The sequence below is a fragment of the Mirounga angustirostris genome, unplaced genomic scaffold (assembly GCF_029215605.1).
Source record: "Mirounga angustirostris isolate CCGP_5_RB_7025 unplaced genomic scaffold, mMirAng1.0.hap1 SCAF_7, whole genome shotgun sequence".
Lineage (NCBI taxonomy): Eukaryota > Metazoa > Chordata > Mammalia > Carnivora > Phocidae > Mirounga > Mirounga angustirostris.
Genome location: NW_026991715.1, coordinates 7,861,732 through 7,883,108, shown reverse-complemented (window position 1 = coordinate 7,883,108; position 21,377 = coordinate 7,861,732). Strand labels below are relative to the sequence as shown.

Below are 21,377 nucleotides of genomic sequence, written 5' to 3'. Positions count from 1 at the left end.
ATTTGTCAGTTGATGACCACTGGTTTGTTTCCACTTTTGACTATTGTGCATAATGCTATAAACATTTTGTGTACAAGTTATTATATAGATGTGTGTTTTTATTTCTCCTGGGTATATACTTGGGAATGGCATTGCTGAGTCATAGAGGAACTCTATACTTAACCTTTTTAGTAAATGCCAGATTATTTTCCAAAGAGGCTGGGCTATTTTGTACTCCCACTAGTAGTGTATGAGGGTTCCAATTTTCCTACATCCTTGTCAACATTTTTAATCTCTTTTTTATTCTAGCCATCTTAATGGGTGCGAAGTGGTATCTCCTTATGGTTTTGATTTACATTTCTTTGATGGTTAATGAGGATGAGTATCTTTTCATGTGTTTCTTTTGCCATCTGTGTATCTTCTTGGGAGAAATGTCTGTTCAGATACTTTGCCCACTTTTTTTTTTTGGTTTGTCTTTTTATTATTGAGTAGTTAGTAGTTCTTTATGTGTTCTAGATAGTACATTATCAGATATATGATTTGCAAGATTTCTCTCCCATTCTGTGGATTGTCTTTTTACTTTCTGGATGGTGGCCTTTGGTCCACAAAAGTTTTTAATTTTGATGATGTCCAATTTATACATATTTTTCTTTTCTTGTTTGTTATTTTGGTGTCATATCTATGAAATCATTGCCTATCCAAGGTCACAAAGACTTATGCCTAAATTTTCTTCTAAGAATTTTATCATTTTAGTTCTTGCCTTATGTCTTTAATCCACTTTGAGTTTATTTTTCTATATGGTGGGGTAGGGGTCCAACTTTATTCTTTTGCATCTAAGTGTCCCAGCATCAATTGTTGAAAGATGATTTGTTCCCATTGGATTATGTTGGTAAGGTCCATTTTAAGGATAGGGAATACTAACTTTAAACAAAATAGTTATCCCCCTACCCCCAGAAAAGATTTCTAGTCTCAGTAGTAGGCCTGTACTACAAAAAAAAAAAAAAAAAAAAAAAAAAGAATTACTCAATTGTTGTATTTTGATTTTCATCGTTAAAAATGTATGGAAATTTCTTTCTTGCCTACATAACATCCTTGATCTTGCCTCTTGGTCCACAAAGCCTAAAATGTTTACTATCTACCCCTCCAAATTTGCAGACTATAGAGACATTCTATAGGGCTCAAATTAATGCATAACTTTTAAGTCATTATTGAAATAAATGTCTCATGACCATTTCAGAAACAACCCATTTCAATACAACCCACCATAAATTCTTGCGACGATGTAAGTGTAGCTCCTTATAGCGCAGCTCTCACAGCTACTGTTTTGGAGCCTCAGCTGCAGAGCCAACCATGTTCCAGAGCAAGAGGAGGGTATTTCACAGGGGTAGAGCTCAGGATGAAGACACAGCTGCTCTGCTTGGGACAGCCTGTCACCCTATACTTTCTGCTGTGCTGGGATCCCAGACCCAGGACGGGTACAGGGGAGGCTGCCTTTCTTTTCCTCTGAGAGCAGATTCTTCCCTGGGTTTTATCATGCTTGCTTTCACCTCTCCACCGGTTGTAACTTGGGCAGCTTGCCTCTGTCCTGTAGGGGCAATGTGGTGCTGACCCTAAGAAACCAACTTCCTTTCCAGAAGGAGTGGCTTTTTCTAAGATGAACATGGTTTCTCCTGCACTTCTAAGGTAGTTCAACTTTTATGCCAGTCTCGGTTTTCAGGATCTATTTCCAGTTTTAGCTCCTTCAACACCAGGGACTTTTGTTGAATATTATATTTGACAAAGAAAGCCTTTAAAATTTCTGTCCATTCGGTGTGGGAAATGTGATTCTGTGGTTGAAGAAGGAAAGAACTAAGGAATTGGGTGGAGCAACAGAGAGCAATACAAAGCTACCAAAGCAAACAGGGTCACAAAAAAAACGTGTGAAGCACTCTGATCGATTCACAAGCTATTCTCCCAACAAGACAGAACAGAAGCAGGCACCAGCAGCCCCTTTTGGTGAACATCACACAAATCTTCTCATCTTTGACACCAGGCCTTCCTAGCTGCTAATTATAGGGTTGGGGGAAAGGCTTGTTTTTGCCCTGCATTCATTCCGAAAAGGTTTATTCTTGCTTATTCAGCCACAGCCCTCTGTATCCTTCCTAAAAGAGGGAAGAGCAAGAACGGGGATACAGAACTGCAGAACTGGTCCACCAGAGGACCCTGGATACGGATCGTTACAAGTGAGACACCTTCTGGCCTTAAGTAACTAACTGCTAGGGACCCAACGTGGGAACTTCTTGGTAGAATAATGACACTCACTCACTAGAAACATAGACAGTTGAGGCAGTTTTCATTGGTTTAGGGTATTTCAGTGGTATGAAAGAGAATGTGCTGTCAGCTCATCTGGGTGTAATAAGAGTTGAAGTCAATTATTTTGAGTCCTTTGATTTTACTCTGCTTTTTCAAAATTGCGTTGGTGACTCTACTTCTTTTGCCTTTCTACATAAATTTTACAGTAAGTTGACTGTGTCTACAGAAATCCCTACTGAAATTTTTACTGGAATTGTGTTAAATCTATAGATAAACTGATGAGAATTGACAACTATACGACGTCTTCCCATCTGTAAACATGGCGCATCTCTCCATTTATTTAGGCCTTCTTGGACGTTACTCAACATTTCATAGTTTTCAACACAGAGATGCCACATGTTTGCCAAATTTTCTCTTTTTTCCTTCTGGAGTTATTGCAAATGGAGTAGCTTGTTGAAATTTATTTTCTAATTGTTCATCACTACTACATAGATACAGAAATTAATTTTTGTGTGTTAACCTAGTTTCTTGTGACCTTGTTAAACTCCTAGTTTAATTCTTAGTGTTCTAAGAGCATCTTTGTTGATTCCCTGGGATTTTCTAAGTGGACAATTGCATCATCTGAACAAAGACATTTTATTTCTTCCTTTCTAAACCAAATGCCTTTCATTCCTTTTTCTTGCCTGATTGTGCTGGCAAGGATTTCCAGTACAAAGTTGAACAGGAGTGTCTGAGTGGACACATGGACTTGTTGCTGATCTTACTATCACTCAGTTTATTACCATTAAGCATGATGTTAGTTGTGGGGTTTTGGTAGATGCCCTTTACTAGTTGATTTCTCCCTTATTTCTAGTTTTCTGAGTTTTTATCATAAATGGATATTTAATTTTGTTATCCACCCCCAATCAGTTGATATGATTGTGTATTTTTTTCTCTTTCTTGTTCAGTTTGGATAATTCATGTGATTCTACAAGTTCACTCTTTTCTCTGTCATCTCTATTCTGCTACTGAGTTCTTCCAATATTTTTTGGTAAATTTTGTTATTTTATTTTTCAATTCTAAAATACCCACTTGGTTCCTTTTTAAACATTATCTATTTTCCTCCTGAGAATTTTGATGTTTCCACTCAAGAATGGTCATGCTTTTTGAAATACTATTGTAATACCTACTTTATAATTCCAACATCTATGTTATCTTGGGATAGTGTCTGTTGTCTTTTTCCTAAGAATGTTGGAATTTTTCTGATTTTTATATTTTGTGCAATTCTGCATTATATCCTGGACATTTTGAGTATTATGAGACTCTGGGTCCAGATCAGGGCTGAGTCTAGGCTTCCATATGCAACTCTAGGAGACTACCCTGGGTTTCTTCTCTCACCACCTGATACATTCCAGCTCCCAGGAGCTACTTCTTTTTCCTGGTCTTCCGGTTAAAAATCCAAGGCTTTGGGTTCTCTCTGCTCTCAACTCATGGATATATTTACCTCCAGGTCCAAGTAGCAGGAAAGTAGTGCCTCTGAACAGAGATAAGGGTTCCCCTCCCTCAAAGGTTTAGATGCCTAACCACCACTGTCCTTATCACAGGAATGTCTGGGAGTACCAGAGTGGTCTTACTTCAAATTCTGGTTTCCTTCTTAAGTCTGTCTTCTACCATACTAGTCAGGGTTCTCAGATGGCTGCTCCATGCATTCTCTCTAGGGTTTTTATTTATATTTGGTGGGAGAGACAAGGTGGCAGGTGCATACTCCATTTAAACTGGAACAAGAAGTTTAACTCAGTCGGTTAAGCATCCAACTCTTGATCTCAGTTGAGGTCTTGATCTTGGGGTCGTGAGTTCAAGCCCCACATTGAAAAATAAAGTGGAACAAGAATGAACCAAAAGTTATTTTATTTCCAATGATTACATCCCCAGGAGATAAACTCTCAAACAGGAAATTTATGTGAGTACAAAGGAAAAATTCTTTTTTAAATTTTTATTTATTTTTAAAAGATTTTATTTATTTATTTGACAGAGAGAGACACAGTGAGAGAAGGAACACAAGCAGGGGGAGTGGGAGAGGGAGAAGCAGGCTTCCCGCGGAGCAGGGAGCCTGACACGGAGCTCGATCCCAGGACCCTGGAATCATGACCTGAGCCGAAGGCAGACACTTAACGACTGAGCCACCCAGGTGCCCCTAAAGGAAAAATTCTGACTGGAAGCTTCATCACATTATGCAATCACTTTTTGCCTCAAATTTTTATTAAAATTATAAACATACAGAAAAATGTAAAGATGACCAATGAACATCTCTATATCCTCCACAAAGTTGACTAATTTTTCACAACAGTTGACTAATTTTTTACATACCTACCTGAAAATGTTCTGCAGACACCATGACTTTTTAAACTTGAAAACTTTTACATGCATCTTCTAAGAATAAGGACATCATTCTAAATACCTCAATACCACCATCACTTCTAGGAAAACTAAACATATGACATTATCTAAAACCCATTCCATCCTCATACTTCCCCAAGTACCCCCTCCCAAATGTCTTTTATAGTTGCTCTAATTTTTCTGAATCAGAAGCCAACTAAGGATCACAACTTGCTTATGACTCTTGGGTGCCTTAATCTAGAAGTCTCCTTTTTGTTCTACGATGTTGGCTTCTTGAAAAATCCAGACCAGTTGTCTTGTACAAAGTCTCAAACTCTAGGTTTGTCTATTTCCTCACCATGGAATTCGACTTGTTGCTCTCTTGTCTTTCTTATAAATAGGAGCATAAACCTGGATGAGAGGTTTAATTAGATTTTCATTAAACACTCTTGGCAAGAATACGTCCTGGATGGTCACATGTGTCTCATCCTGCATCTCATCAGGAGCCACACAACGTCAGGCTCTCCCACCAGTAGTGAAATTCAGTTTGACAGCCAGATCTCTCCGTTAGAAAGGTGTATCATTTCTTTGCAATTGGTATTTGTGAACTTTGACACCATATAATATTCCTTAAAATTTTTTTCACCTAATGGGTTTATCATCCATTCAATTTGCCTAGTTTAATCACATTGTTATAAAATAGTGATTTTTCTAAATCTGTCATTCCATATACAGTTAAAAGATGGCATTCTTCAGATTAGTTTATAGAGAGCTTTCCTTTTTTTTCCCACCATTTTTTCATTATGGGCTCATTTTTACTTAGCATGTTATAACCAATTTCATTGACTGTTATTTTTGATGTTTAAATTATCTTAAATTTGACCAGTGAGAGCACTTTTAAGATGGCTCCTGTGTCCTTCTGACATTATCCGTTGAGTGCTTAGTCTTGAAGTGCTATCTTTGTTTTGTTTCATAAAAAGATACCTCAGACACATCTTCTACTTTCCCTGCTCCAGAAATGGAATCAGCATTTCTCCAATGAGCCCAGGCTCCTTTTAGTGGGGAATAGCATTTGGAAACCAAGATCTGGGTACTAAGCATGCTCATTGCTATTGGATAACCAAATATGTTTTTCTCTAGAATATCTTGCTAATGGCTCTGTCCAGTATTAAACACTGAAGTCTTTTTAAAAGCTCATTTCCTTGTAAATATACTTACATATATAAAAAGATGTTTTCAAATGAGCTAAGGCAAGTCAAGAAACATGCTATGCTGAATGCCTGCATTTAATTCTAAAACCTTTCTCAGACAGAAGGTTCTAGCTACTTTTATTAGAATACTTTTTTAAATCATACCAATTGTGAAAGTGAGATATAAAATTGTGGGACGTAGGCCCAGGGGAAAATGCAATGTATGTTAAAAATATGGAAAATGTTTGGAAAGCCAATTTTAACTGATGACTAGAATGTTTATTAATAAAATATTCACATATCACTTTACACAAAAGAATTCCTAAAAGATGAATAACAAAAACAAAAAGGCAATCTTGTATGTGAAAACCCCAAAAGCAATTTCACCATCTGGACCTAAACTGAGTCTGAGAATTTATGTACAGTTATTATAAAAGCAGGTATAATTAGGGACACAGAAGAAAAAGAAAGAACGAGACTGTAAGATTGCAGTTAGGGGGAACCTGGTAAACACAGAAATAAAACTGATTAAATTACCGCAATTGCGCCTATAACCAGTTTACAAAATAAACAGTGCCTAGTACTCTTAGCACTTGAGGTTGGAAGCCAATGATTATAATTCATATCTATAATTACCCTAGAAAACCAGAGCTGAAAACTTAGATTCTAGCCTTGACTCTGCCCAAGAAGCTCAATTTTGTTAGTAAAATGAAAGGCTATAAATAAACTAAATGAAAATTCCTCCTGGCTCTAATAAGCTACCAGGTATATAGTCAGATTCTGCAAATACATACCTTCTGCAACAGGTAAGAGAGTATTTGCGTTGACAGTCTCCCTTGTTTTAGTTCACTGCACCTTCTATAATACTATCCTAAGACTCTATTCAGTAGTGTCAAATCATATCAAATTAAGAAATAATATAAGGAAAAGGAAAAGAGATTCCATCTGGGCAAAATTTTCATTTCCAAAACGAAATTGTAAATTAATTTTTTAATCACCAGAGACTTTTGGAAAAAATATACATATATTCTAAAGCTACGTGTGTATGTCTGTATGTCCTATGTCCACATACGTATATTTATATATACAACCTGCCGCTGAGGCAGTTCATGAAAAGTGAGCTTCATTATTTCCACGTGAAAATTTGAATTTAAAGAATTCCTTTTTACCTTGAGTTTCTCTTTACGGAAAAGAGCGTGTCCTATGCTTGCTTGCCATTTTAGCAAATACGGCCTCATGCTTATTCACATTAACTCAATGACTAATTTAAAGGAGAATTCATATCAAAGCGTGCTCTTAGAAAGGGAGTAAACTCTAATGAAACAAAATGTATACACCATTATTTTCATTTTTTTTTTAAGTTAGGCCTTTTATATTTTTTCTACAAATTAAAAATTTTTTCTATGTTCTTAGAAACCTTATTAGCATTTAATGGTTCTTAGAAAATTTGACAAATTGGTACTCTTCATAATCCCACTGATCAATTTCACCATGACTTAGTGGGAACTATCGTATTTTCTCCAGAAGCAAAAAAAAAAAAAAACCACTTAATCTAATCCAGAGTCTGTGCCCTATTTATTATTCTCTAATGAGGAGTCTTGAATTATTTGAGAGAAGAATTAAACTTCACCGGGCTTATCTGCTCTAAGAAATCTCTGATACTGAGTAAGGGAGGAGCTGTAGATAAAAGGCTTCCCATATTCCTTCCATTTACAGAGTTTTTCCTTCGTGTGAACTTTTTTGTGTCTGCACAGGTTTGATCTGTAACTGTAGGCCTTCCCACACTCCATACACTTGTAGAGTTTCTCGCCGGTGTGGATTCTCTCGTGTTCGGTGAGGAAAGAATACTGGCTGAAGGCCTTCCCACACTCATTACATTGGTAGGGCTTCTCTCCGGTGTGAATTCTTTGGTGCCTGAACAGGTTGGATTTGCAGCCAAAGGCTTTCCCACATTCTCCACAGGTATAGAGCTTTTCCCCGGTGTGAATTTTACGATGTTCGTTGAAGGAGGAACACTGGTTGAAGGTTTTCCCACACTCATTACATTGATAGGGTTTCTGGCCGGTATGAATTCGCTGGTGTTCGAGAAGGGTTGAGATGCGTGTGAAGGTCCTCCCACATTCCAAGCACTTACACAGCTGCTCCCCAGTATGAAACCTCTGGTGCTCAGCCAGGGATCCAAACTGGCTGTAACCTTTCCCACACTCACTGCATTTATAGGGTTTCTCCCCTGTGTGGATTCTTTGGTGTCTATGAAGTTTTGCTCTACAATTGAAGGCCTTCTCGCATTCAGCACATTTATAGAGTTTCTCACCGGTATGAATTCTCTGATGTACGGTGAGGGTTGAACACTGGCTGAAGGCTTTCCCACATTCCTTGCAGCGATAGGGTTTCTCTCCGGTGTGCACCCTCAGATGCTTGATCAGGGTCGAACTGCTGCTGAACGCTTTCTCACATTCATTACATTTGTAAGGTTTCTCTCCTGTATGGATTCTCTGATGGGCAAGAAGGGATGATCTGTGGCTAAAGGTTTTCCCACATTCATCACATCTGTAGGGTTTCTCGCCAGTATGAATCCTCTGGTGTTCAATCAGATGGAGACTCTGGGCAAAGCTTTTCCCACATTTGTGACAAATATGAGGTTTTTCTCCTGGGTAAATCTGGAAGCATCTGATTAGGTCAAAATTCTGTTTAAAATCTTTCCCAAAGGTGTAATATATATTGGGTATCCTTTCTATAGGAACACTCTGCTGTGTAACAAGAATTGTATTTATAAGTAAGCCTTTCCCCAATTCAAGACTTGTCTCCTTTACATCTCCACTCATGGTTTTTCTGTGGGAGGCCACCATTTGCCTAAGAGGTTTCTTTTGTTGCTCCTGTTCTGTCCTGCTCTCAAATCCCAAAGTTTCTCCAAAATTGGTGTCCCAGCGACCACACTTAATGGATCTTTTCTTTATTATTCCCTGAGATGTTTCTTCTCCAGAAATGCCCTGCCTGGGAGGCAAGGCTTCCATTTCGAGCCGAGTCTTGAGACCTGGAATGAGTCAGAAGCATGAACGATGGCACCTCTACTGGGAAAGATAGACATGCATCAGTAGAACCATAAAACTGGCAGTAGTCCATATAAAAGAGCTCTGAAACCTTTTTTGATCTCAAATATGGTCTTGCATCTGGGGAAAAAAAGAATGGGATGGAAAGAGAGGTGAAGAGGGGAAGGAGTAGTGTGGGAGAGTACAGTGGACAAATCAATGCTGGAAACAAAGACATTGCAACTTGAGAGAAGTAAACACAGAGGCAAGAACTGGTTGAGCAGAAGGGATGAGGCTACAGAAAAATGTCAGCTCGTAAGCTCCAGTTGGATACTTCAGTTAATCATTTTCTACTCTGTATAAGGAGCAATGAAGCAGGTAACTTGTCTTTATTTTCTCCTTTTTTTTTCTTTAAAGTTTACTTACTTATTTTTTTTTAGTAATGTCTACACCCAATGTGGGGCTCAAAATCACAACCCCGAGATCTAAAGTCGCACGCTCCACCGACAGAGCCAGCCAGGCACCCGTTTTCTCCTTTCTATTCACATGTGGCTTTTATTAGGTTTTTCCCCATGCTCTTGCTGTAAGTCTATACACATTAATGTAAAAATCTCTGCAATGTTTTCCTTAAGTTTTGTGAATCTGTATGTGAATCTGACTTCATATCACAGTCTGTGAAAAGAGGACGTTCAGCTTTTAAAACTTACGGTGGCCCTGAAGCAGGACTGTGTTGAGGATATCTGATCTAAATTCAAGATGCTGACTATAAAGAGGAGGAAAATACGGAATCAATCGGTCATGTGCAACAATCTATCCCTGGTAATTGAAGGAATAAGAGTTCTTCATACCACCCTGTCATCGCTTTTCTCCTTCCTATTTGATCCCAAGGAGAAACAGATATATTTGTCTCTTCTAGTAAGCTGCACCCAGAAGATTAACCTCCTTTGTAGGAATCTTTTTAGACTAATGAAAGTCTGCAAGAAATGTGGAGTCAGTATGCCCCAAGCCCCAAGCTCAGATCTGATGGTAAGTGAAAGGGTTTAGCTTGAACTGATTCTAAGGAACTGTGGGTTAAAATCTGGCTCTCTTTAATCAATCCATGATTGAAAATAGATTAAAACTAGGTCTTTGTGGGGCACCTGGGTGGCTCAGTCATTAAGTGTCTGCCTTCAGCTCAGGTCATGATCCCAGGGTCCTGGGATGGAGCCCCACATCGGGCTCCCTGCTCAGCGGAAAGCCTGCTTCTCCCTCTCCCACTCCCCCTGCTTGTGTTCCCTCTCTTGCTGTCTCTAGCTCTGTCAAATAAATAAATAAAATCTTAAAAAAAAAAATCAAATAGTAAGAGGAAGAAGACATACAGGCTATAAATCTATATAAAAATACAGATTTTTCTTCATGATGTTAATGGGAAACCCAGCAGTTTGGATTTTAAGGAATCAACCAGGGTACCTTCTGTCTTTTCATCCTTTGCCACAATACGGCATTCCCTGCCCATCCAGAAACTTACCAGGCTACTCTAATCTCATTTTTCTAAAGAAATTTATCTAGTAAAGCCTAAATTAGCCATCTCTTTCTTAGGATTTCACAACATGTTTTACTTATATATTCTATCATTTAACTAATATATATGTATATGAAACCTGAAAATAATTCAAGTATTTGTTCAAGGAGAACAGTGGATATGTCTTACAGTTTTTTGTTAATCCCCTACTGTGCACACAAGTACACAATTACATTAATGCATGTACATTAATACATTAATTACATTAAAAAGATAATGAATGAACGGGCAGAGTAAGTTGGAAAAATTATGAAGGGCAGGTGACCTCAAAAATGAAAAGAGATTCTCTCCTCTCATGCTGGATTCCTGAAACCCAATCAGGCATTTATTGAACAAATAGTGAATAATCAGCAAGGATAACATGAAACAAACAAATGACTAGACAGGAATAGCATGTTTCCCCTTGACATGAGAAGCCTCGAGTGTAAAATTCAGGTCTGAGGATCAGAGAACCAAGATACCAACATTGACAGTATTAGCAGGGAGTGGTTTTATGAAGGAAGTTGGATAGTAAAGAGGGGATGGGTTTCAGCAGAACAAGAAAAGAGGACCCTGGGAGTCAGGAGGCCTGAGCAAAGTCATCTGGGGCGGGAAAGTAAACCTACTTAGGAGAGGCTTATTGACTAAAGAAGGAAATCTAGGAGCTCCTGGGTGGCTCAGTCATTAAGCGTCTGCCTTCGGCTCAGGTCATGATCCCAGGGTCCTGGGATCGAGCCCCACATCAGGCTCCCTGCTCCGCGGGAAGCCTGCTTCTTCTCCCATTCCCCCTGCTTGTGTTCCCTCTTTCACTGTCTCTCTGTCAAATAAATAAATAAAATCTTAAAAAAAAAAAAGAAAAGAAAAGAAGGAAATCCAGGTTGGAATTCATTAAAATTTTGATTCAACAGGATGAGGCCGAGCACAGAGTTCCTGAACAACAGGCCGAGGAACTCAAAGAATAAATACAGGTATTGAACGCTCTTCAGCAGGTAATAATAAGATGAAGCGGTCATATTTAGTTAAGTGGGCAGCTTGGACCAGCGCGAGGACAGAGTCGAAGCCGAGCAGTGATGCAGCTGCCGTGGTCTTTTTTTTTTTTTTAAGATTTTGTTTATTATTTGATACAGAGAGAGAGGGAGCACAAGCAGGGGGAGCGGCAGGCAGAGGAAGAGGGAGAAGCAGAATCCCCACCGAGCAGGGAGCCCCATGTGGGACTCAATCCCAGGACCCTGGGATCCTGACCTGAGCCGAAGGCAGACACTTAACCGACTGAGCCACCCGGTCATCCCAAGGCTACACTGAATTCTTAATTTTGAGCCTATCAGCACTGAGTTCATCATAAAGGCAGCTCAATTAAATTCAAACACTCTTAGCTCAGTGCAGGATATTTGATGCCAGAGGTACAGAATTCAAAGAGAGACCTGGTCTCTTCCTTAAATATATACAATCCAGTTAGGAAAATAAGTAATAACAAAGTAACTATAATTCACTACGACAGATGCTGTCACGGATGTGTTCAAGGCATGGAGAAAGTGCCATATGAATGCGAGTGATTGAGAAATGAACAGTGACTGGGAAGTAGGAGAAATAAGGAAAACTGACAGGTCAGGCTGACAGGTGGGTCTTGCACTGTAAGAAGGTTTCCGGGGGAACAAGATAGAGGTGGTAATCCAAGAAGGAATGACAAACTTAATGAGTGTGCAGGTTTGGCAGGAACATGAGCTGGTGTGGAAGGGGTCACCGATTCCTGTAAAGCAACATGGAAACAGGCTATGAAGTAGATTTAAGGTCACAGTAAGGAATGGGACGTGCCTCCATGGATAACCGAGAAACAACAAAGTCTCCTAAGGCACAGGATTAATACACCTGAGTTTCGAAAAGATTGCTCTGTGGATGGTGCAGAGGGTGGGAGAGGAGAACAAAGCTCAGAGAGGGTGGGTAACTTTCCCATAGCACAGAGCACTTGCGAGCTGTGGCAGGTGTAACATGAGCTTAGGAAAGTCTAAATTCAAACCGTGATCTTAAGTGCTATCCTGTACTACTCACTAGCCTCTTGGAGAAAAATGTATTTTAATAAAGGTGAAAGGTATTTGTGGAAAAAAAGCCAATAAAGGCAAGAATCATAGATTAAAGGCCAAACCACAAAGACAGACGCAAAATACTGCAAATCCATGTCACGCGGTGAACAGAAATGACAGAGGTGATCTAGGTTTCTGTCACGGCTCTTCGGCTCTCTGGCCGTGAGCAAAGTGTTTGACATCCTCCGATTATGCTGTTTCTTCTGATATAAAGAGAGGTATCTAAACCTGACCGTCTTCAAGTGATCCTTCAACTCCAGCGACCTATGGTTTTGGGATCAAGACCAGGGAGGTGAGCCGGGGCTAGAAGTGTGCAAACCAGAGATCTCGAGGCCAACTCCGGCTCTGTTGCTGGAAGGTGCCACACCTAGCCACTCCCACTGCTTCTGGCTGCATTTGCATTACAAACGGGGAGTTAAAGGGTTGCAGTAGAGACCCCATGGTCCCCAAGCCAAACTATTTACCATCTGGCCCGTTGTAGGAAAAGTGTGCCAACCCCCAGCCTGGAAAGGCTACAGTGGTCAAGGACAGCTGGTCAACTCTAACAGTGGGATGCGACAGCCCAGTCTCCAAGGAGATAAAAGGGAAACGTTGAGTTAAGAAATCAGAGACACAGGAGCATTGACAACACTCTGAAATATGTGGTTGGTGAGAGAAATTACAAAGAATTCAAAACAAGACAGAAGGTGTAAAGTATTTAAAATCTGTTGGGCATGAAAGCATGTAACGCAGATGGGAAGAAAAACCATGAAGGCCAAGAGGCCAAGATGGCGGAAGGGAGTAAGGGAAGCCTCAGGAAAGGAAAAGACATAGAGGATGCAGGGAGTGTTAAGGAGGAGAAGAAAGAGGCCTACATAAGGGCCTTCTTGATGCCAAGAAAACCATTCCAATCACGGAGCCTCTGGTCAAGAGGCCCTGGCTCAGTTTCCAGGAAGTTCCCCCAGCACTGCTTCCTCATGGCCGGCTCATGTATAAAACCCCCTGCGCCCATTTCCCAGCCACTCACTCACCTAGACAGGCGTCCCGAGGGAGTTCTCCATCCACCAGGCAAGGATCTTCTCCTTCCTGCAACTGGCAGATCACTTTTGGCCTTGAGAACGGAATCCCTGCTCGTGAGGAAGGGAACGCAGGTTGAACGGGGGGCAGGAAGGGCAACTCCAGAGTTCACAAAGCAGAACCCACAGTGCAGAGCGGGTAGCCTGGGGAGGCAGGGCAGGTAGCACCGAGGCTTCCGAGGGGCCTGGGCTCTCAGGGGATGGATCCGGAGGCGGGGCTCGGCTCAGAAACGAGGCGGGCCCTGGCTATGAATGCCTCTACCCTGGCAGTCCTGTATGCTTCTCAGACTCTAAACAGAGACCCAGGGATTGCAAGAGGAGGACACTGGTCAGGAGAGGGGGAGGTGGGAGGAAGGCAGAGGAAGGAGAAGAGCACAGCGTGAAGGGTGGCCTGACATCAACACACACACTTTCCGTTCCACAGAGATTCATTCTTTCCCAGGGGCACGGCAGGAGAGAAGCTGTGGACTCCGAACCCCAAAGAGGCAGCTCCCCCGGCAGACTCTCCATCACGAGGAAAGGTCCTTACCCAGCGAGACGAGGGTGCTGTAGTTCTCCAGCATCACCTCCCGGTACAGGGTCCTCTGCGCGGAGTCCAGGCGCAGCCACTCATCCTGGCTGAAGAACACGGCCACGTCCCTGAATGTCACAGACTCCTGCAACGGGAAACCCACTCCTGCTCAGTGGGACCAGCTTCACCACCACTCGGGATGTGCGGGGCTGGCGCGGGGATGTGTAGCAACCGATCCTGAAAATGTCTCAGGATTCCAAGTATTTCACATCGACTGTTTATGTTACTTTGGGGACCACCCAGCAACTAGGTCACAAATATCTACGGAGAACCCACTGGGAGCCACGTGCTGGCAGGGTAGCAGGGAAAAAGGCAAAGTCCCTGCCAACGGGGAATCTCAATCCCGGCCTGGGACCTATCAGAGTAACTGAGCACATACATTCACCTCCCTCTCATTCAAAATCCAAATTAAATGAAAGGGGGGAAAAATCAGAATACACTTAGAGCAAATGCCAGAAAACTGTGGAAATGCCATTAGCAGAACAGAAACAAAAAGGAAGTTCTGAGCTGTAAAGCAAATGATAAGAATAATATTAGTTCATATTTATTGGATACTTGTATGTTAGGGACTATGACGGGAGCTTTGTACACAGTATCTTCGCTGAGTTTCAGAGAAATCCTATTAAGAAGATACTACAAGTAAATCATTTTGCAGATGATGAAACAGCTCAGAAAGGTGATGTCACCTCCCAAGGTAACCCTGTTAGAAACTGGTGCTGATTGGAACTGAATTCAGGCAGACAGATCTCTAAGCTATACTGTCACATGGGTTTCCATGGTCTATGGAAACAGAAAGATCCAAAGGACCTGCAAGACTATGCAGGTGTCAACGGGAACTGTGGGAAAAGCAAGTTCTTTCAAGAGAATCCCATTAAACCCCGAACTGTGAGAGAGCAGAGGTTGACCAGATGGCAACTCTTGTATGACAGAGCTGAAGCTCACGAAAAATGATACATTTTGACCTTGTGATTCTACTTTTAGGATTTAACTACAAGAAATCCTCACACAACTGGGTAGGGATATTTGTTCAAGGATGTTCACTGGAATACTGATAAGCTGACAGTTGAGTTTTTGTTTTGTTTTGTTTTTTTTTAAGCTCATCCAATGTTTATTGAATAGTGAACTGCTGTCAATACTGCTGAACTCTGCAACTCACTCACCCGGATCCCTCTCTTGGCCACTCTGAGAAGGAAGCCAGGAGCAGGACCACCCCAAATGCCAGAGAGTAGTCAGGGGGCTGGGGGATGTGGGGAGATGGGAAAAGGCGGCGGGGGGAAGAGGAAGGAGCAAGGCAGGCAGGGTGCAGGGCTGCACTCCGGGGGGCTGGGGGGCACATGAACCTGTGAACACTATATATATGACTAAAAGGACTCTGGGGGCACCTGAGTGGCTCAGTTGGTTAAGTGTCTGACTCTTGATCTCAGCCCAGGTCATGATCTCAGGGTCGTTGACATCAAGCCCCACATCGGGGCTCTGTGCTGAGCAGGGAGTCTCCTTAAGAGTCTCTCTCTCCCTCTGCCCATCCACCGCCCCACCCTCTGCTTATGCTTTGTTTTTTTTCTTAAAAAAAAATTTTTTTAATAAAAAAAGGACTCTGAAGATCTTTTTTTTTTTTTTTTTTAAGTAGGTTCCAAGCCTAGCATGGAGCCCAATGTGGGGCTTAAACTCACGACCCTGAGATCACGACCTGAGCTGAGATCAAGAGTTGGATGCTTAACCAACTGCGCCACCCAGGCTTCCCCTTAAGGATTTTGAGATGGGAAGAGCCTGGATTATTATCCAGGTGGGTCCAGTGTAATCACAGTGATCCCTGTTAGGACCCAAGAGGAGTCACAGTCAGAAGAGGACAAGGTGGTGACATGAGGACAGAAAACAGACTGAAGTCATGCACTTTGAAGATGGCTGAAAGGGCCCCAAGACAAGGAACGCAGGCTGCCACCCGAAGGTGCAAACAAGGCCTGGAAACAGATTTCCCCTGAGAGCTTCTAGAAAGAGCCAGCCCTGATAAGAACTTGACCTTAAGCCAGTGAAACCGATTTCAGCCTTTGGACCTCCAGAAGTGCAGGAGAAGAAATTTATGTAGTTTTAAGCCACTGTGTTTCTGGCAATTTGTTACAAGAGCAATAGGAAACTAATAATACAATGGTGAAAAGTTGAAGACCGCCTACAAATCTATCAACAGGGGAATGGGTAAGCAAAGTATAGGACACTGATTCCATGAAATGTTTTATATATAACACCATTAAATAGAATGAGGTAGATCTGTATGGCTGACCTTGGAATTTGGCCTTGACACACTGTTGATTCATATGAAAAAGCGAGCTGCAAAACAATCCATATTTGTTGAAAAATTCTTTACCTATCTACCTGTCTATACAGATACATTTGGAAGAATACAACAAGCTGTCCATCCTCATTATTCTTTCATGTTTGTGGAGGGGCAGAAAAGCAATCTTTTATTACTTTGTACCCTTACATTGTTTAACAGGGTGTGTGCATTTGTTTTGAAATGTTTTCGATTCCATTTTCATTTCTGTATTGAGTTTTCAGCTCCACCTCTTTGCATTCGTAGTGGTTGCTCTGAGAATTGTAATATACATTCTTAGTTCTTTACGGTGTAGTTAGAGCTAACACTCGATTTCACACAGAATGCAAGAACCTGCGAGTATATGGGAATGTCTACCACCCCTTCCTCATGCTGTCCTTGTTAGAAAGACGCTCCCAGTTCAGACAGTTGACAGGACTCACCAGACCTCACCAGGCGTGCTCACGGGAGGCAATGGGTACGATGCAACAAGACAGAGAGTGCACTGAGGCCCCGGAGGACCAAGAGATGTTCCATGTGCAATCTCCCCTTATTTGCACACACGGATGAGGCTGTGTCCTTGGACTATATGAGGAATTTTGATTTAGAAGAGTTCGCAGGGGATACTCTGAGCAGGGGCCTTTTGTGTATCAAGCAAGGCTTGTCAAATCATGTAGGCCAGCTGCCAACCGTCAGTGAAGAAGATGACCCTGAGGGTAGCCAGGGGCACTGGGATCTTAAGCAGCACATCCACTGCCTTTATCGTGCCCAGGGGTCAAAAATCAGCCATCCGGGCATTCCCAGAGATAAAGATGGAGCTTTTCCAGTCCAGACACAAATGAACTCTAGATCCATGGCTGTCATATGCACTATATCCACCTACATTATAAACTCCATCATTCAGTATATTTTTGCTCTATACAATCATGGACATTTTAAAGAAACTGAGAGGAAAAAGTATTTCTATATTTATATTTATAGCCTCCATTTCTAATGCTCTTCACTTGCTTGCCAACACGAGAATTCCCATCTGGTATTATTTCCTTTCAGCCTGAAGAACTTCCTTCTGTCTTCATTCTCAAAGACTACTTTTGTTGGTTATAGAATTCTGGGTTGACAGTTTCTTTCCTTCTTTCATATAAAACGTCGTTCTGTCATTTCGGATGAGAAGCCAATGGGCATTCAGACGCTGATTCTCTGTATTTTGTATAGCGTCTTTATTCTGTCTGCTTTCAAATCTTTGGTTTTCAGTAAATTAGTGGTCAAAAAAAACCACTGACTCTGGGTTGCAAAGACCCTCCTCTCCAGCTTCCCTTAGCTACAACCGAGACTGTCTCTCCAGCTCGTGGGTGTGGGAGAGCTCAGACAGTGAAGAGCCCTCCCTTTCAGCAGAGGGCAGCCCGCTCATTGCTGGATATTGCTTTGCACTGCGTTCGCTGCTCTTTACATTCTGGTTTTCTGAAACACCCGTCTCCTTGTAACTCGAGAATCAAAGCAAAGTCTAGCCTAGTGGCAAGAGGCATACCAAATTTGGCAGGTCCTAAAACAAAGCTGTAGCTGCTTATGACAATAACAGTAGGAGGAGCCGGTATTTACTGAGCATTAACATGCACTGGTCTCGGCATTTTACATATACTTTCTCGGAGCATAACGTTAACTGTATAGACGACCTTGTCTGGGGTCAAGGCTAGCCGTGAGACCTTCATCAAGTTATTTGCTTCTCCGTGCCTCAGCTTCCTCACTTGTAAAATGTAAAAAAAAGTTTAAAAAAATGTAAAATTAACAGTCCTCTTGAACGAATCCTCTTGAACGAATCAAACAAGGTACACATTATTAATCCCATTTACAAATGAGGAAATGAGGCACATGGAAAATAACTTGCCAAGGTCACACCCCTAGCTTGGATGTGAACTTAGGAACTCAGGGTCCACATTCATAACCTGTAGGCTACCACTACTTTTGGGGAAAGCGGCCAATGAAAACAGAGGCTTTGGGGACGGCAGGATGGAAAATCCATGGAAGGAACAGGAGCTGGTGTTGGGGGGAAGCTGTGATCTCCATGTGGAAATATTCCCTAAAAGTTTGGGAATGACAGACTGTGTCTTTAGTAAAAACTCCAGCCTGAGGACAGAGATATGCGAAAGATCTTGAGAAGGTTAAGGTAATGAAAATGGATGTCAAAAGGGCAAAGAGCAAGAAGGGCCCAGGAGGGGGGACAGGGAGACAAGAATCAGAGGAGACAAAGACATCAGTCGGGTCCAGAAGGGGGACACGTGGACAGTATGCCATCAGAGCTGTGCTCGACACAGCAACCCCCAGCCCTCTGTCCTCCCCAGTGCCGGCCTCAGGGCCCAAGCGTAGCTGGACTCCTTCTGGGATGCCCACCACCAGCAGCCCTGGCCTTCAGTGTCAGCTCGAAATGACGCCACAACCATTTGTTGGTAGGATCTTTTCCTATTCTTCTTAGATGTTGAATCATTTCCTAAGGTCAGTGCCATGAACTCCCCAAAGATAGAAATACCGTCTTTCCTCTTTGTAACTCGGGTGCTCTTGCACAGCATCCTGTGCATAGCCGGTGCTCAATAAATGTTCGCTGAGGGTGTCTTTGCTCCTTCCATGTCTTTGTCCCAAGCGAGACTATATCCTCTGTGAAGACAAAGACTACCTAATACCCGATACCCCACACCAAGCATTTATTGTAGCCAGAAGCATATATTCAGAGCTGACTCAATCTTGGGTCATAAAGTCAGGTTAGGGTGAATTAAGAGTAACCTGGGAACAGAGGAGGCACATTCCTCAGCACTCCCTCCCTGCATCCTGGGGAAAACTTACAAAGCTCTGGATTCCCCACAGTTTTTCTTGGAGAGAAAATTACCCAGACAAAGAATGGAAATACATCCACCATCTCTAAACCCAAAAAGCAACTTATGAAAAAGACAAACTTCACTTACTGTCACCTTAGTGGGCAGCAAATCCACGGCCATTCTTTCCTTCTCGGTTTTCCTAGCAAGGGAGTGCAGACTGCTGACAAGGTAAGTCTGGAGAGGAAAAGGTGCCATGAGGAACTCTGGTGTCAAGGGATGGCTTGGAGAGAGGAAGTTCCAACCACCCATAATGTCCACCCGGTCCCAACGAACCAACAGCACATAAACCACGCAGACCAAATAAAATGCATACTTACCAAGCCAATGAAGCTCTAAGACAATTCGCCCATCTCCGTCTCCTTGTATGAATGATGTTCTAATTGCTGTAAGGTCACCTAAGGTCTACTAGCTGTGACTCCACAAACTGCGACTCACCCCTAGATACCTGGAGGCCTTAGGGAAGCTTTAAACCGTACACACTGTAAAACCCACAGTGAACATGAATTTCCCCAGCTGCCACTGTCCAACACAGGCAGCCAATCCTAAGTCAGCCTGCCCCACCTAGCCCTTCCCTTCCCGAAGAAATCACACTAAAGGCGCTTGCCCATATTTGCCTTGTCTCTCTGCCTAATGACCCACCCAGGTGCTTTCCCTGAGCGGCGGCCGCTGCCTGGAGTGCTGCATGGGTCCTCCATATAACACAGCCTGCAAACCTTCCTCCTCCTCCAGCCCCCACCCCCGCATCTGGCCAGACCTTACCACACCCACGGAATGGGGTTAAAACACTCCCTCTCGCACAGATGCACACCAGACTGCTGCTCGGCGGCCCCTCCCAAGCACACATCCCACAGGGGTCACCTCTGAGAGCACCCACAGGATGCGGGAAACAGCCCTCCTTCTCACACACAAACCGCAGCTGGGAGGACAGGGGAGGAGGGCTCCTGGAGCAGCCAGCCCAGTGTCAGAGGGGGGCCCGGCCACAGCTGCCAGCACTGGCCACCTGGCTTTGCCGAGGGCTCTTCGGGGAGCAGCACCTGGCGTGAGAGCTCGGCTAGCTGACTGTGGGGTGTCATCTGGGGCTGGGGCGCCTCAGCCAGGTGGGGGAAGCTGCTGGAGGAGGAACCATGGACACTCCGTGATGCACAGCTCCTCCACACCAGAATCGGGGATGCTTTGCATGTATTGTTTCTAAATCTCACGAAGACCCTAAAAAGTACTGCTACCCCATTTTACAGAGCAAGGGAGGCTGAGAACTTAGGGAGTCGGACCGACCTGCCAAGAAACAAAAATGGGAAGTAACGGGCAGGAACGGCATCCCTGTTCCGGTCCAGGGCCCTCGCTAAATGTGGCAAAAATTACCTGGCCGCTCTGCCCCAGTTCTCCGTCTGTAAAATGGGGGCAGTGTGCAGCCACCTTACAGGGCATGAATCCCGAAGGATGAAAGGAGTTCATGCATCCAAGGCGTAGCCCACTGCCCGGCACACCGAGTGCTCGGCGGGCACGAGCTATTGTTTTCCCATCACAGAGAAGCCTCCGAGCAGACAGCCCCCCACCGACCCCCGCCCGCAGCAGTCCGGGCACGCCCCAGCTCACCTGGCAGGGCGCTCCCTCCACGCGCGTCTCCCGCCGACCTGCGACGCCCGCAACGCGCCGCCGCCCGGGCCGCGGGGACCGGCCCCTGACCCCCGGGCCGCGCCGCGTCTCCCGGCGCCCGCGCGCGGCCCCGCGCGGCTCCGCGCTCCGCACCCAAGCCGAGACAGGCGCTGGCTCCACCGCGGCTGGGAAGAGGCCCCCGGGAGGTCTCCGCCCCAGGCAGGCCGCCCCAACGCAGCCGGGCTGACCCGCGCCACCGGCCCCAAGAAGGCCGGGAGCGCTCCCGCAACCGCGCGAGCCCCAGGACTACCACTCCCGGCATGCCTCGGCCGCGCGCGGACTACATTTCCCAGAAGGCGGCTGGGCAACCCCCGCGAGATGCCCGTTCCCTGCCCCCGCGAGCTCACGGGACCCGCTGCCCGTCCCCGCGAGGTCCGCGGTAACGCGAGGGCGCGGGCGAGCCCAGTAGGGCGGGTGGTCTCCTGCCAGTGCCCGCTGCCTGCATCCGCCCGGGGGCTCGTTGGGC

General features: G+C 43.9%; 1 protein-coding gene across 3 annotated transcripts; it reads right to left on the bottom strand.

The window, feature by feature from the left end:
* Window positions 1-4,228: 4,228 nt before the first annotated feature.
* ZNF354C (zinc finger protein 354C) lies at window positions 4,229-21,163 on the bottom strand. 3 transcript variants are annotated; one of them, XM_054510966.2, is made up of 6 exons: window positions 20,852-21,163; window positions 19,576-20,530; window positions 19,346-19,432; window positions 14,048-14,174; window positions 13,474-13,569; window positions 4,229-8,850 (listed from the first exon to the last, which is right to left on the bottom strand). In XM_054510966.2, the coding sequence occupies exons 3-6, from the start codon at window positions 19,376-19,378 to the stop codon at window positions 7,436-7,438; spliced, it is 1,671 nt and encodes a 556-aa protein (XP_054366941.2). In that variant the 5' UTR covers window positions 19,379-19,432; window positions 19,576-20,530; window positions 20,852-21,163; the 3' UTR covers window positions 4,229-7,435. The 3 variants fall into 3 exon arrangements, with proteins under 3 accessions (XP_054366941.2, XP_054366938.2, XP_045746300.2); XM_054510963.2 differs by having other exon boundaries at window positions 19,346-20,530; XM_045890344.3 differs by lacking the exon at window positions 19,576-20,530.
* Window positions 21,164-21,377: the final 214 nt, after the last annotated feature.